The 14,416-nt window shown below is 51.0% G+C and overlaps 4 protein-coding genes across 4 annotated transcripts; 3 read left to right on the plus strand and 1 right to left on the minus strand.

Annotated features, from left to right (window-relative positions):
* The first annotated feature begins 540 nt into the window (after positions 1 to 540).
* BJX67DRAFT_55043 (uncharacterized protein) lies at positions 541 to 1,564 on the plus strand. Its single transcript, XM_071035152.1, has one exon. It carries the CDS (start codon positions 916 to 918, stop codon positions 1,477 to 1,479), a length of 564 nt encoding a protein of 187 aa, XP_070887331.1. The 5' UTR covers positions 541 to 915; the 3' UTR covers positions 1,480 to 1,564.
* Positions 1,565 to 3,008: 1,444 nt separating this feature from the next.
* BJX67DRAFT_380157 (putative membrane protein) lies at positions 3,009 to 3,798 on the plus strand (the record flags this gene model as incomplete). Its single annotated transcript, XM_071032735.1, has 4 exons — positions 3,009 to 3,186; positions 3,273 to 3,489; positions 3,553 to 3,686; positions 3,740 to 3,798. The coding sequence occupies 4 exons, from the start codon at positions 3,009 to 3,011 to the stop codon at positions 3,796 to 3,798; spliced, it is 588 nt and encodes a 195-aa protein (XP_070887332.1).
* A 1,160-nt stretch (positions 3,799 to 4,958) lies between these two features.
* BJX67DRAFT_350588 (exosome nuclease subunit RRP6) lies at positions 4,959 to 7,988 on the plus strand. Its single transcript, XM_071028829.1, has one exon. The coding sequence runs from the start codon at positions 5,016 to 5,018 to the stop codon at positions 7,332 to 7,334; it is 2,319 nt and encodes a 772-aa protein (XP_070887333.1). The 5' UTR covers positions 4,959 to 5,015; the 3' UTR covers positions 7,335 to 7,988.
* A 68-nt stretch (positions 7,989 to 8,056) lies between these two features.
* BJX67DRAFT_371428 (mismatch repair ATPase MSH2) lies at positions 8,057 to 14,318 on the minus strand (the record flags this gene model as incomplete). Its single annotated transcript, XM_071031082.1, has 7 exons — positions 8,057 to 8,392; positions 8,449 to 8,537; positions 8,603 to 8,944; positions 9,118 to 10,252; positions 10,325 to 10,433; positions 11,423 to 14,235; positions 14,295 to 14,318. 7 exons carry the CDS (start codon positions 14,316 to 14,318, stop codon positions 8,057 to 8,059), a joined length of 4,848 nt encoding a protein of 1,615 aa, XP_070887334.1.
* Between the last annotated feature and the right edge of the window lie 98 nt (positions 14,319 to 14,416).

Raw genomic sequence — 14,416 nt, forward strand, 5'->3', positions numbered from 1 at the left:
AATATCTGGGCCGAGAAAGGGAGTCGCCCGCAGGTTTCAGAGTGAGAGGGCCAGGATTGGGCGAAATCAATGGAAGTCGCTCAGGTTGCAGATCGGAAACAGATGCTTGACAAGAGGAACACAGGAGGGGGGCTTGGAAAAGGGGAGATAAAGATCTGAAGAATGGGGTATATCAGCGAGTTTTAATGATGGAAAGCGCGACATAACACCCACGAGAAATTTGCGAGAGGGGTTGGGCGTAAAAGAAGAGAGGGAAAGGCTGAGAGAGAAGATCGTCAGGATTGAGTGACTTTGGACGGAGTATCGGTTCCCCAGACAGGGAGGGGAGGTTGGTCAGGTTTTTGAGGAAAGGAGGGGAGCAAAGCGCGTGGATCGAATTGGTTCGTGACAAAAGTTGCGGTGGAGATGGGGGGGTTCCGGAGTCGCAGCCACCAAATGGAGCCCATACTTCTGAAGAGGTCAGTCAAGGGAACGTGATTATTTCAGTTCAAAAGGCTCAATCCATTCTTGAATGGATATATTATTCATGAACTCATCGCTATCAGCTCTGCTTCTCTGGGAAATTATGGCTGGCCTCGGTGCCTCCCGACTCTCCTGATCCCACTGTGGTGCAGAGAGAGACCAAGGGACCCAGCGCAGACCATTGGCTGTTCCTGAACTCGACCCCCCAAGATCCATGTTTCCTTGCCTGTGTTCCTGGTCATAATTTTGGCATATCAGCCTCATATGTGCAACTGGTTTGAAGGCAGAATAATATTCTTTCTTGCAGCCTTACAACTCTTTTTCATGGAATATGCACACAAGACAAGATCCAACAGTTCTGGATGCGCGGGAGAGATTGGAGCGGTCCTCGCTCTGACATCCACATCCTCTGAGCCGCGTCCTTAAAGAAATTCTTGATCCGAAATCTGCCAGATGCCATGGGAGACCAGGGGTTCAAACGCAAGTCGGGAGAATCGACTTCCGACCTCTCTTCCCACGGAGTCAGGGGTAAATGCAAGAAGCAAGGGGAATTTCCCACATCCGCCGCAGCCACCTACTGCACGTCGAAACCCAACGCTTTGCTCCTCATGGAGTTCCAGGCATGGCTCAGGAATCAGAAAACTGGCGCTGCCCGCTTCGTGCGTTAGTGTCCGCAACTCGAGTCACGCTTACCCAACCATGAGACTTTTAGCGTCCTTTACCCCTGACCCAGTGCGTGTGGCGGCGCAACGCGCAACCTTACCAAGGGATCAGGTATTACCCGATTTGGCTGCCCTTGCCACCCTCAGATCCCAAGCGACGGTCGACCGAAACTGCACCTCTTTGACTATTCCATTCATTGCGCGCCGAGGGCTGACGGGATTCGCAGTGTCCGTTCGATGCAAGAGTGTGACTCTTCAAGCGGGCGGCTATCATGGTTGGTTTGACTGCCGAATTCTTGCCCAGGAGCGCAGGTTTGACGAAGCAGGACAAAGCTTCGACCTCACGGACCATTGATTTGAATGATCAGTGTCTGTGCATTTAAGTTTCGGTGGTGTCGGAAACCGGCATTTTTCTGCAATCCGCGCCTGAGCCTCGACGTCTCGTCAATGACTCAATTCGAGTTCCCCAACAATTCATACCGCCCACCGGAATCATGCTTGGCTCGGTGTGGAGAAGACAGGAGTCAAGTCCAGCATTGATGGCCTCTCGTGTGCAAGGGTTCTCGTTTCCTATTGGTGTATTGTGCTTGTCCAAAACATCCCACTGTCCTTTGCTGATAAGAAGAGGAGTGACTGGAGCCGGCCATTCCGCCTCTGGTGACGAGAAACAAGGTGCCTTGTTGAGCCCATGTTTTGTGACCGTGCATAATGCTCTTCCCAAGTCTCATAAAAGATCAGCCGCCCTCAGAAAATGAACATGAGCATCTGGGAATGCCCGTGGGAGCCTCTTGAATTTGACGACTTTGAGCTTCGCTCAATTTGAAACTTTCACGCCGCTTGTCAAGGAGTGAAGTTGTTCTTCCAGTTCCTGACTGCCAAATTCCAACCCCACCGAGTGTCCGCTTGTCTCGGAATGAATTCTCAATTTTCTGTCGAGGTCTCCTTATTCAGCCTGCCTAGCAGATTACATCATGATTTCTCCTGAGCTGTTGTTGTTTCAGAAGTGAGCAGACCTGCCATGGCCCAGGGTCAATCCCGTTGTGGAACTGTACGACCGCGACCACAGAATCCTTGATTTGTCGTCTAAGGATTGTTTTGCTGGAGCTGATTCAGGGTAACTTTGGAAAACACGCTGCGCTCCCGAGGTCCACGGGTCCCACTGCAGGGTTCCTCCATGGGAGTCGTTCAAGCCGAAGATTGCCGCCAATAATGAGCAACGGCAATTGGGTGGAGATCCTTGATTTGGTACAAAACCATGGATGAGGACTTGCAAGATGAAGGATTAACCGCCACCTCCCCGCACGGTCGAGTCGAGTGGTGGCAGAGAGCGGTGTCAAGACTCCCCACAGATGTTGTGAACACAACATGGGTCCTTGAGTGAGTGTTCAGTGCCTTGGAGGTGATGACTCGAGAAGGCAAGAGCCTGAGGCCTTGTTGTTCCTGAACCCCTCTGCTGCTGATCGCTGTCTCCGCAACCCCGCCATTGTGATCTTGGTTTTGAGAGAAGCTGCCCTTGGATCTGGCGAAAGCAATAATTAGTACGTACAAAACACGAGGTCGCTCGTTAAAGGGAAGCCATCGAAGGCCTATCTGGGTCTTGATTGCTTTTCGGATGCCTCTCCGACCGGTTTGTCAGCACTGCATCAACCTTGAAATTTTTGACTCGATCCATTCTCGACCGGCAATTCCGGACAACGAAATCTTCGATGCAGTTACATGCGTTGGCCCTCATGCATTATTTGTGGTGTGCCAGAATGAAACAACAATGAAACCGAGAGCAAAGAGTCTGAGTGGCTGACAAACGCACACCCTCCAGGTGCAATTTTGGGAGTTTTACTTCCTCTCCATACTTCAACGAGCTGCTGCCCGGAACAATTCAACAATATGCCTGCCTCCAAACCCTACCTGCTCCTTTACAATTCCATCAGTGCTTTACTCTGGCTCCGCGTCCTGCTCACTGTCGTTTCAACGTACTCGGATCCTTTCATATACACCGCCGTTGGGCGATGGGCTAGGTGGACGCAGACTCTAGCAGCTTTGGAAATTCTGCATGCGGCGACAGGTACGTTCTTCCAGATCAGACATTCTAATTACCTCCCATCTCTTCGCCGAACTCGTGGGGACCAGGATCGGCTAACCCATATACAGGTATCACAAGGGCTCCAGTCTTCACCACATTCACCCAGATTTTCGCACGCTGCGTGCAGGTCTGGGCCATCAATTATGGCTTCCCAAGAGTGACAGAGTCATCGTCTGCCTATCCGGCTATGCTTTTCGCATGGTCCACTGCAGATGTTGTGCGATATCTCTATTTCACTGTCCTGTTGGCCGGGATTCCGGTACCAAAGCTCCTAAAGTGGTTGCGGTGTGCCTGATTCTTCTCAGCTGTGGTTTGCATGTCAATGTTATTAACGTTATTTCGTCACAGATACTCGCTCTTTCTTGTCCTCTACCCGATTGGAATTGGGAGTGAGTGGTGGTTGATGTATCGCGCCGCCACCGTAACTGCTAGCCCTCTTGTGGCAGGCACCTTCTACTTCTGCCTCGGTCTATATGTTCCAGGTAAGTTCTATTGCGGGCGACGGTCACCATTAGTGCTGAATCTGACATCCTAGGCTCCGTCATGATGTATTCTTACATGGTTAAGCAAAGACGCAAGACGCTCTCAAAGTAAATGCAGCTGTCATCCGAAAATAGAGTTATGGCCAATTGAACCTCCTGGCAAACACCGCTACGTATCTCTCCTTTTGGAGAGAAAATCCATTGCCGGGCTTAATCTTGACTATGGGCGGGGCCATATCTGATACTCTCCAGTAATTGCTTAATCTGGGTGTTTGCTTTCGGGTTCCTTCAAGATCATCAGTCAGGTGGGTAAGTCTTGCATTATCACGGAGCGGTAGCTAAAAGACGGGGATAGGTAGTCAAGAGCTGGCAAACAGGCGCATACGCGCCTATCACTGAGATTATGACAAGTGGAAAAATATTTCCACTCATGATTCATTAAACACCAAGCGCTTCATGTAAATGCAGCGTGTATCGTACACAGTCATAACAAGGATATACATAGGTATAGTGGAGCAGAGTTCGTCATTCGTCGGCGGATCGAACACAAGTCGAACAGAGTATTGCATCAACTCAGGGGGTAGGAATGTACCCGGACGCTGAGATACCTTTCAGGTCATGTTCGCCGGTTATATTCAGCATCTGTCTCAGGCGTGGTTTTCCGCGCTTCGTCGAGCATGGTATCAATGCCACGATCTTTGAGAGTTTTCTGCATTTTATTTCATATTACCATCACTTCCATCCGAAATTCCTACGGCTCGAGGATACTCGAAACCGGAGTGGCGACGTAACATACAGTGAGACAGGTCTTGTATTTTGCGAAGAGGTCTTCACATTCGTTGGAGTTAGTGTTCCCTCGAAGGTATTCTGTCACATAGTTTTGTCAGACTCTCTATCCATATACTGTAGAAAGGAAGGTAAAAACACACTTTCGCTGTACCACTTTAGAAAGCAGGTGTCGTATTTTCTGGTGAGTCAAAGTATGATGAGCCTCGGCTTCTCTCTTCAGAGGTTGTAGGACATACTCTTTGAGATCATTGCATTCGGGGGCTATAGACGCTGCCATAACGAATAGATGATGCTGAACCAGAGATGAAGGGAAACCCGAAGACTGCAACAAGAAGGTGGGCGAGTCAGGAAGAGTTGAAACGCGGATTTGCTCACAGAATCTCGGAGCGGTGACGGAGATAGTCCATTTACGGAAAGCGGTCAGTATTGCCGCGGACAAAGTCTACCTCCACCTGCTGGTTCTTATTTTTTTGATGCTTGGACAAGATTCAGCCCTGAGCTTCCATCGAGAATCGAGTCCTCAGCAGGACTTGAGTCATCATGATGGACTCCGCCGCTGATTTTCCGCTGTTTCAGCAACGGTTAACTTCGTCCCTCGTGCAGGTGGCCCGCACTGTTGGGCAGCTCCCTCTCAAAGATCTGAGTTTCCACCGGTCCTCAAACGCAGAGGTGTCGAAGGCATTGGACGAACAAAGCGTCCGTCTGCTATCTCTAACCTCTTCGATCCTCAATGCGGCGACCAGCGGGACGGATATTTCTGCACCAACGCTGTCGGACGAGGACCCGATCGACAACAATTGGCGGGAAATCGTTGATGTAATTGATGCGCTGTTGGAGAAGGCGGATGCCTGCTTGGATGAGTTTACTGGGGTCATCAAGAAATTGAGTCCATCGCAGCAGAACAAGGACGGAGAGAAGAAACCCACCACAAGCAAAGCACAAGGCTTTCCCACCATCTACGACTATGGCCCGTCGAAGGTTCCTAAGCCTCAGCTACAGTTCGAGCGCCCTGTCGATAACACAGATACATCGCCCTTTAAACCGTTGCTTAGGGCGAAGCCGCATGCTATCAAGCCGTTGGACGAGTCGTTAATACCACCGCCTGACGCGCAGCAAGGTTATCGTAACCCATACGAGACCGAAATTCGTGCTGCCAAATTCCCTAGTTCTGCCTACGTTGTGTCGCCTCCTATTGACTATCTACCGTTCGAATCGACGACCGCAATGTTTGTGGATACATTAGATGGTGTAAGGGAAATGTTGACTGAGCTAAGATCCGCGAGCGAAATTGCGATCGATCTGGAGCACCACGACGTACATTCATACCATGGTCTCGTGTCGCTGATGCAGATTAGCACACGGGAGAAGGATTGGGTCGTGGACACCCTCAAGCCATGGAGAGAAGAGCTTCAGATGCTCAACGAGGTGTTCGCAGATCCTCGCACTCTCAAACTTTTCCACGGCTCGAGCATGGATATTATCTGGCTGCAGCGCGATCTAGGGCTGTACGTTGTAGGCATGTTCGACACGTATCACGCTGCCTGTGCCCTAAACTACCCAAGGCGGAGCCTGAAGTTTCTGTTACAGAAGTTTGTCAACTTTGAGGCAGATAAAAAGTATCAGATGGCCGATTGGCGGGTTCGCCCCCTCCCATCAGGGATGTTCGACTACGCGCGCTCCGACACGCACTACCTCCTTTATGTCTATGATAACTTACGCAATGAACTCGTTGAAAACTCTACCTTGGAAGAAAATCTTGTCGACTACGTTCAGCAAAGGTCCAAGAGCGAGGCTTTGCAGCGTTATGAGCGTCCCGTTTATGATGCATCCACAGGCCAGGGCGCTGGTGGATGGTACGATTTACTGGTGCGCAATTCCGCTGTCTTGAGCAAGGAGCAGATTTCTGTTTTCAGGGCGGTCCATGAGTGGCGCGACAACGTGGCTCGGGAGGAGGATGAAGGCGTACAATGCGTCTTTCCCAAACACGTCTTGTTCCGAGTAGCTCAGGTGATGCCGCCCGATCTGGGGACGTTGTTTCGGACGCTCTCTCCCATGACGCCAATCGCCAAAGAACGTGCCCCTGGTTTATTAGAAGTTATAAAGTGTGCAAAGGCCGCCGGTGCCTCAGGGCCCGAGTGGAGCGACATATATGTCAAGCCTACCAAACCGCAGCAACAGGCACACCGTCTTCTGACGCCTCCGACGACGACACAGGAGGCATCTTTCCCGAAAGCCTGTCGTTGCGAGGTGTCACAATTCTGGGGTGCCGTACTAGACTCTCAGACGCCTCCTCTGAGTCCGTTTGAGTACTCGATCGTTGCCTCGGCCGAAGCACTCCGCCTCTCGCTACCACTGCCCCCCATGCCCAGAACTGTCTCTGAGGCTCGCGACAAAGTCGTTCCGCAGCAGCCACCGAAATCAACAATACCCAGACCAACACCGAAGAAAGAAGAAGGGGAGGAAAAGAACCATATTTTCACTGTCAAGGAGCTCGGCGGCCCACGCAAGCGCAAGGTTGCACAACAACAGCAAACAGCGGAAGCGGAAAACTCCCCATCCCCCGATGTGTTTAACCTCGACGAAATCACGCTTAAAGCTGACTCGCAGCCTTCGAAGAAGCAGCGCCGGAAGGAGAAGAGAGAAAAGAAGAAGGAAGCACGGGCTCATGATCAGGTTCCATATGATGCAACACCTTTCAATTACGACACGGCTGATTCCGTCCTCAACGCCAATCCACAGCCTACCTCAGGACTACCCTCGAAGCGACCATTCAATCCGTACGCCAAGGCCCTTCAGGCACCTTCTGGTGTGCGAAAGGAGAAGCGCGAGATACCTGGAAGGAGCCATACATTTAGGTAGTCCGACATCGGAGACTGTGTACAAGATGCCGTTGGCTTCATTTTTGAGCTACGTGCATACGGATTGGGTTGCATGAAAGCGATACGAATATATAGTGATACCCGGCATATGAGTAGTTTTGCTCATTGCTCAGTGTGGCCGGATGTGAACTCTTCACAGTAAGACGATTCCAAGCCGATGTCACGCAATAACTTTGATGTCACGTCAGCTATTACTTCCCGCACGAAGCAGGCCAGACGATAAAATGCGGAATCGGGAGTTTGCAGCCATGGATGGCCACATCCGTCATAATGAGCGAGTCTGTGCGTAGTCGTCGAGTGGCCGACTTATCGACACGCTCGGCCCGAAAACACTTGTGCTTCTTCAATGAGTCGATTAGAACGTCCTTCTCGCGACGAGTCCGTAGGCACAATCACTGGGCAAGTTAGCGATACCACCCGAGACAGCCAATATCACGCAACATTGACAACCCGTATCTCGCTACGATCCGTCCTGAAAACAGGAGACCGGAAGGCCTTTTTCGTTCATGAATCAAGAAAGACGAACCTCGGGTCTCTAGTTGCAGGCTACGCGGGATTCAGAACACCCAAACAAAAGGAACATGTCATTATCAACACGGTGTATATAACAAAATAAAAGATGAAAGAAATAACTTAGTTAACTTATTCTGCATTATAGAAGTCTATCCTAGCCCTACGTGCATAAGCCTAAACGGCAGAGACTCACCGATGTCCTCTCCTCCTCAACTCTTGGCCGTACCCAAAACCTGGCACCTTGGGAAGTCCATTCGACCCCACCCCAATTCCCGACCCTGAGCTACTACTCCCGCTGCTCGTTTTACGGGGCTGGGTTAATTCAGACCAAACCTGCGACAACGAGGGGCGGGCATCAGGAAGCATGCTGTATTGCATGCTGTAGAGATTTCGACGGTGGATTGGCGGAATGAAGCGGCCGGTAAAGAGGCAGAAGATGACTCGGGGAGAGAGGTAGTGCTTTCGGAGGCGGTGGGCGAGTAGGAAATATTGGTCGAACATGGCTCTCAAAGTTAGAGGGATCGACTGACGAGGGCATTAATTATATGTCAATAATCTGGGTGTGGGCGTTGTAATCATACTTCGAGGTGGATGTAGTGAACTGTAGAAGGGTCAAAGGCACGGTTGAGCGAATTGTCTTGTTCCTCGCGGAGCTCGAAGCGAATTCCGCCTGCACACTGGTCATTAGGCAAGAAGATTCAAAGTCATGGGTAAAGTGTGGAAAGAGCTGCTGACCAGGTAATCTCCGTGAGTCCTTAACACGCAACATCAATGCAAAAAGGGGGAAATGGTTTAAGAAAGCCAGCCAAGTATCAAGCCCGGCCTTCAGCGTTATGATTATCATCCGCGCAGATGTAAAGGCTAGGTAAAAGACAATGACTGTCGGCAGGAGAAAAAAGAGAACCGTGAACAGGATGGTCCCGAGCAAGAGCTGGTCTAGATCGTAATCGCAGGAATCTATACGATTGCGGAGCACATTCCTCTTTTTACCGCGGAATAGATGAAAGAGCGAAACGATGATCGTGAGCTGCCAATTGAAAATCCGGGCAGAAGCAATGTAAAAGGAGTAAATGTGCACTGTTAGTATGGAGACGAGATCGGAAAACAGAGCTATTGGCATGCTGGCTCCAGCGAAGCTGGCGCAGCCGATGACGTAGATGATATAGGGAAGGTAGGGCTGGAGATTTGCGATACATGCTTCATAGGTTAGCCAACGTGACAAAGTGAAGGAGAGAATTGGGATGCTATACCTGCCCAGTTTTCGATTACCCACAGAAACAGATCACCCAGAAATGCGGCGAGCTCATTATTCAACTTCAACCCGGCAGGCCAGTCCATTAGCCAGGATATAGTTTGCGACAGGCCTTCGACAGTCCAGCCACTGAGAATGAGACTGATCTGATACGCTACCCAGTTGGCATTATCGATGATGTATGACCCCAAGGCGATCCCAATGATCACATCATTAGCAACAAGCCACAGGCTGTTGTAGAACCGAATGTAGTGCGCGTGATACGTCGTCACGCTCTCCCAGTCATCCTTCCTCTGGCGCAGTTTAACATACTGGGTTGGCCAATAACAAAACTGCTGCAGGCGGATATCCACCTGTTGTGCCGTCGCAGAGATATCTTTCAATGCTGCTGCATCGGGCCTCGCACGCCATTCTAAGACTTGCAGGACGAGATCTGCAACAGCACGATGAAACATCAAGCCGATCACGAACACTCGAGTGACAACAGGCCAAACGAATTGCCAGAAAACATGGGACACACCGAGAACGAAGAGGTCCCAGATGGTCGTTGCTGATTCGACTACCCGCTCTGAGACGCTCATGCTCCGTTTCACACGGATACCGATCAAGCTACTGTTCTTCTCAATTAGCTTCCCCATCTCATGTGCACAATTAACCTGGTTGATGATAAAAGGAAGCGCCAGCTCCTTATGCGACGGGGTATGCTTGACGACGGTATGAAGTTTCAGCTTCTCCACTAACTCCTGAACACGGGCCTTTTCCATTCCTTCCCCAGTACCTAACCCATCCGAGATCGCATCTGGCTTATCCGCAGCAAGCACCTTATCCTCCAACGCAAGCGAGATGGGATTTAACGACATATACTCCATCCTCGTTGGGTCTGGACGGTGGAACATGATGACCTGAATCGAGACATTGGCCTCCCGCGGACAGTATATTCGAGGAACCTTGCAGGAAGGCCGAGTCGTGACGAACAAATGGGACGGACTGAACGCGGTTGGTGGTTCTCGTGGATTGGTGGACCCTAGAACATGCATCGATGACCGACCACAGAGGCCAAAGATGCGTGGAACAGGATGAGGGCTATTCCGAAAGAGAATTCCCGCGCGGAGAGCATTATCAACATTTCGAGGCTATATTGGTCGAAGAAACATTAGTACCTCGAGTCGACAATACTTCACTCAATGATATATAGGCGTCCTCACCTCTACATCCTCTAATACGGCTAACACAAACAGATCCAGCTCTGAATTCCGCCACCCAACAAAAACTCCTGGTGTAGACGACCGAGGGAGGTCGTACGGCCAAAATACTCTCAGCAATCCATCGCCCACCTGCATGTTGTCATCCTCCACTCAAAGACTAAAACGAGCCTCGGCGGCGCAACTGTTCTCGCGCAGAAACGCCAAGCTTGGCGGGGCGGGGGTGCTATTCAGCAGGAGGTCAGTCTCTATCGTCGAGTTCGTTCTGTCTCCAAAGGCCGTCTGAGTAGGGCCAAGCACACTGCGTATGCGGTACTCGTACCTGCAGACACTCTTTTTGCGCAAGATGGTTGATGGGTATGACGAGGAGGAAGAAGAAAACGGAGAGAAACAAAAACCCCTTCGCGGTTCTGGTCTATAATGCACATGCGCAATGAAGTCCGTGTTAGCAGCGCTCAGTGGGGAAGCAGCTCGAGAGGGATTGTAGGCGGACACGCACCACAACGCCGTGATCCCACGCGAATATCGCAAGCTCGTACAGCCGGGTAACAAGATCCCACCTCGCAGTGATGTAACCTGCTACGAAGATGCCGAGGGTTAGGATGGAAAAAGGGTGCATGGATCAGGCAGTTGGCGGGATTTGACCAGCTTCAATTGGATTGGGGGAGCATGGCGGAGAGGGGCCAGAGTTACGGAGTCGATGCGAGAGACAGCGTGGGTTGGAGAAGATAAATTCTGCCAATGAATGAAAGGAAAGTGCCCAAACTGAATGGACTGTGCGTTTGCGGTGGAAGTCGATTGATTCAAATGAAATAGTGACCCGTGATTCTCCAGATTTACTCCGAAACCGTCTGGGAGGCATCCCCACGTGATCTCATATACTTCGCCCGCTCCAGTTGACTGCAATAGAGTACTGGAACCTCCTCGACACGGGTTTTGGGCAAATACTTCGGGAAGGAACGAAGTACATATTATTCACATTTATTCCGAATAGCACAGCCGTAGAACGGCCCATCCAATTCCATCCGAACGCCGTCAACTACCATTAGAAATACAGAACTGAGGTTAACTGCACAAATCAACCGAATTCTAATCCTTTACAGCGCTTGAATACCTTGAAACACCCGATTCGCTTGTAACTTCGGATCGTTCTTCACCAGATCCCGCATAATCTGCCGCTTCTCTTCCACAGTCAAACTCTTCGCTGGATCCTCAACGGTAGTCTTCCATTTCAGCAGCATCGCCTTCAACAACGCGCTTCCTTCTTCAACTTCCTCCTGCGAGTACTTATCAATCGCCATAGACGAGGATTTACCCGAGGGATCTGCAGATGTGAAATCCTCTAGCTCCTCGGCTTTTTGGCGGGCCATGTTGACGACCTTCTCTGGGAAACGAACAAGTTCTGCGACGTGGATACCAAACGATTGGTCGCAAATACCTGGTTCCACGCGGTAGAGAAGCGTGACTTTTTGCTGGAACTTTTTGTTAGACTCTTCCTCGTCCTCACCCCTCGTGGCGACCCCGTCCCCGATGAAGGCGACGACGTGGAGGTTTTTGACTGACTTAGGATACCTATCTGCGAGCGAAGTCAATTCGTGGAAATGTGTTGCGAAGAGCCCAAAGCAGCGAATCTCCGTCACGATATGCTCAGAAATAGCCCAGGCGAGACCGAAGCCGTCATAAGTGCTAGTGCCGCGGCCGAGCTCATCGATGATAATAAGGGATTCGGAAGTTGCGGACTTGAGGATATTGGCTGTCTCAAGCATCTCGGCCATGAAGGTCGAGACGCCTTTGAGCTGAGAATCGCTGGCACCAACACGAGCAAGGATACAGTCGAAGATCGTGAGCTCGGCTTCGGTGCATGGCACGAAGCAGCCTGTTTGTGCCATGAGGGCAATAACCCCAATCATGCGGATGTAAGTCGATTTACCGCCCATGTTAGGACCAGTGATAATCAAGAATGAGGACTCGTTGCGGACCAGCGAAACATCATTAGTGATGAAGGAAATGTCATCTTGCATTTCCATGCAGGGGTGGCGCGCTTCCTTTAACACCGTGTCACCTGTACCTCGCGGGTGGATCTTGGGCCTGGTATAGCCAGTTGGCGCGTGGACAGAGGCGTGTGCAAAGCTAACAATGACATCGAGATGGGCTAAAACACCAGCTAATTGCTCCAGGACTGGAGAGTAGGAGGCAGCAACGTTGACGACCTCAGAGACCAGACCAGTCTGAGTGCGGTTGTAGTTGGAGGAGAGCTGATCATGCTCCCGCCGGAGAGCTTGCATCGTCGACGTTGTGAAGTAGACTCCGTTTTTCTGTGTAGAGCATTCCTGATACGCCTTCTTATTGCGGATGCAACCAGCCTCATTACGGGTCAGCCGAAAGCACCAACCGTGTACTCGATGGTTTTCGAGAAACAGCTTTTTATCCCTCTCCTGATCCAAATCGCGAGCTACGCTGCGATGTTCAAAGTCCATATCGCCCCGCAGCTTATCCAGCTTCTTGCGGATGATCCTCAGGCTGTCGTCAAACTCGGGTTTGATAATAAATTCGTGGTTCTCAAGAGCGTCCAGATCCACCGTTGTCTCGACCATCTCCTCCAATTTAGCCAAGCTATTTGAGTGACTGCGCAGCTTGGCTGTATATTCGGCCTCAAGCGGAGTCTGGTACTGCTCATCCATGACGTTCTCCAGCGAGTCGACGAATCCAGGCAGGCGGATTGCAACTTGATACACACGGACCACGTCCTCCAGGTTCGCCTGCTTCTTCTGAAAGCGTTTTGCTAGTCGATAGAGATCCGGAATAGAGCGTAGATGCTCTTCCTGCATCGTCTGTCGCAGCTCTGTGCTCACCACAAACGCCTCAACAAGCTGCTGGCGTTTCTCAATCTCCCCCAAGTCCATCAATGGCTGCTTCAACCACTGCGCTAACAGCCTACTCCCAACAGGGGTCTTGCAATGGTTCAGTAGCCCAAACAAACTCATCGATTTCGATCCGTCCCGCGGACCGGGCATGAGATTTAATGCCCTCAGAGCAGCAGCATCAAGTTTCATGAACTGCGCCAAGTCATGCTGGTAAAGCTGGTACTGTCCGAAATTTGTTGGGTCCGACATAACCCCTAGGTATCTGATCAGCGCCGACGCCGCACCCATCGCCAGCTTTAGCTCCGTCTGCGGCAACATCCCCGCCGAACGCTCAGTTCGCAAGAGTCTCGTCAGGTCTTGCTCAATATCTCTCACTCCAAAATCCGCAACGGGCCGCTCAGAAATTGCTATACCACAATTATCCGCAATCGCACGGACCTTCCCCAGCTCCACATCCTTCCTATTCATATCCATCGTCACAAGGCACTCCTTGACACCGAGCTGGATAACCAGACTCTCGAAGTTCGAGTAAACATCGTTGTCCAGGAACTCGCTCACGCCAAGTTCCCGCACACTTGCGTCCGCAAAACAGACACCGACGTTTCTCGCCTCCCCCGCCTTCGCACTTATCTTCACAGCCAAGATAATTGGAGATCCCGACTCCATTTCCACAAGGCCACCCACATTTCCCAACTCCTCTTCCACATCTTGCAAGTTGCCGGGACTAGCCTGTTTCACCTTCTTCCAGTGTCCCTTTCCCGCGCCCACGGAGCCCCAGATTTCAACGCGCTTGTTGAGTCTGAATAGTGCTTCGCGCAGGAAATTCCGGAATACAGTCACACTCATTGTGACGGATGGCAGGCCACCTGTTTCGCTGCGACCGAGGTTGCGGAGAACGGATGTCGTTTTGTAGACTGTCCGCGCTATGAATTCGGCTTCTGTACCATGTGCGGAGTACCAATCGCCTCGGTCGAATACGCGGATGGTGTCATTATCATTCTCGGAGGAAAGGGAGCGGTAAAAACGGATGAATCCGACTTCGTCGTCAACCTAGCATTGAATCCTTCGTGAGAATGGGACTTGGGCGGCTCTTCTGTTTGAAGACTTACCCTGAGATCTGGACGGGAAGACATAATAAACGCAAGTCGTCCCTGGAAGTAGCGACTTATTTGCCAGCTTGTGTCAAGGTCTCTGTTGAAATATTATTATCCAAAGTCCTGGGCCATCTCCC

This window comes from Aspergillus lucknowensis (genome assembly GCF_044049455.1).
Source record: "Aspergillus lucknowensis strain CBS 449.75 chromosome Unknown BJX67scaffold_14, whole genome shotgun sequence".
Lineage (NCBI taxonomy): Eukaryota > Fungi > Ascomycota > Eurotiomycetes > Eurotiales > Aspergillaceae > Aspergillus > Aspergillus lucknowensis.

What these genes read in the sequence shown, in the direction of transcription:
- BJX67DRAFT_55043 (XM_071035152.1), top strand. Translation starts at nt 916, where the DNA reads ATGCCATGGGAGACCAGGGGTTCAAACGCAAGTCGGGAGAATCGACTT.
- BJX67DRAFT_350588 (XM_071028829.1), top strand. Translation starts at nt 5,016, where the DNA reads ATGATGGACTCCGCCGCTGATTTTCCGCTGTTTCAGCAACGGTTAACT.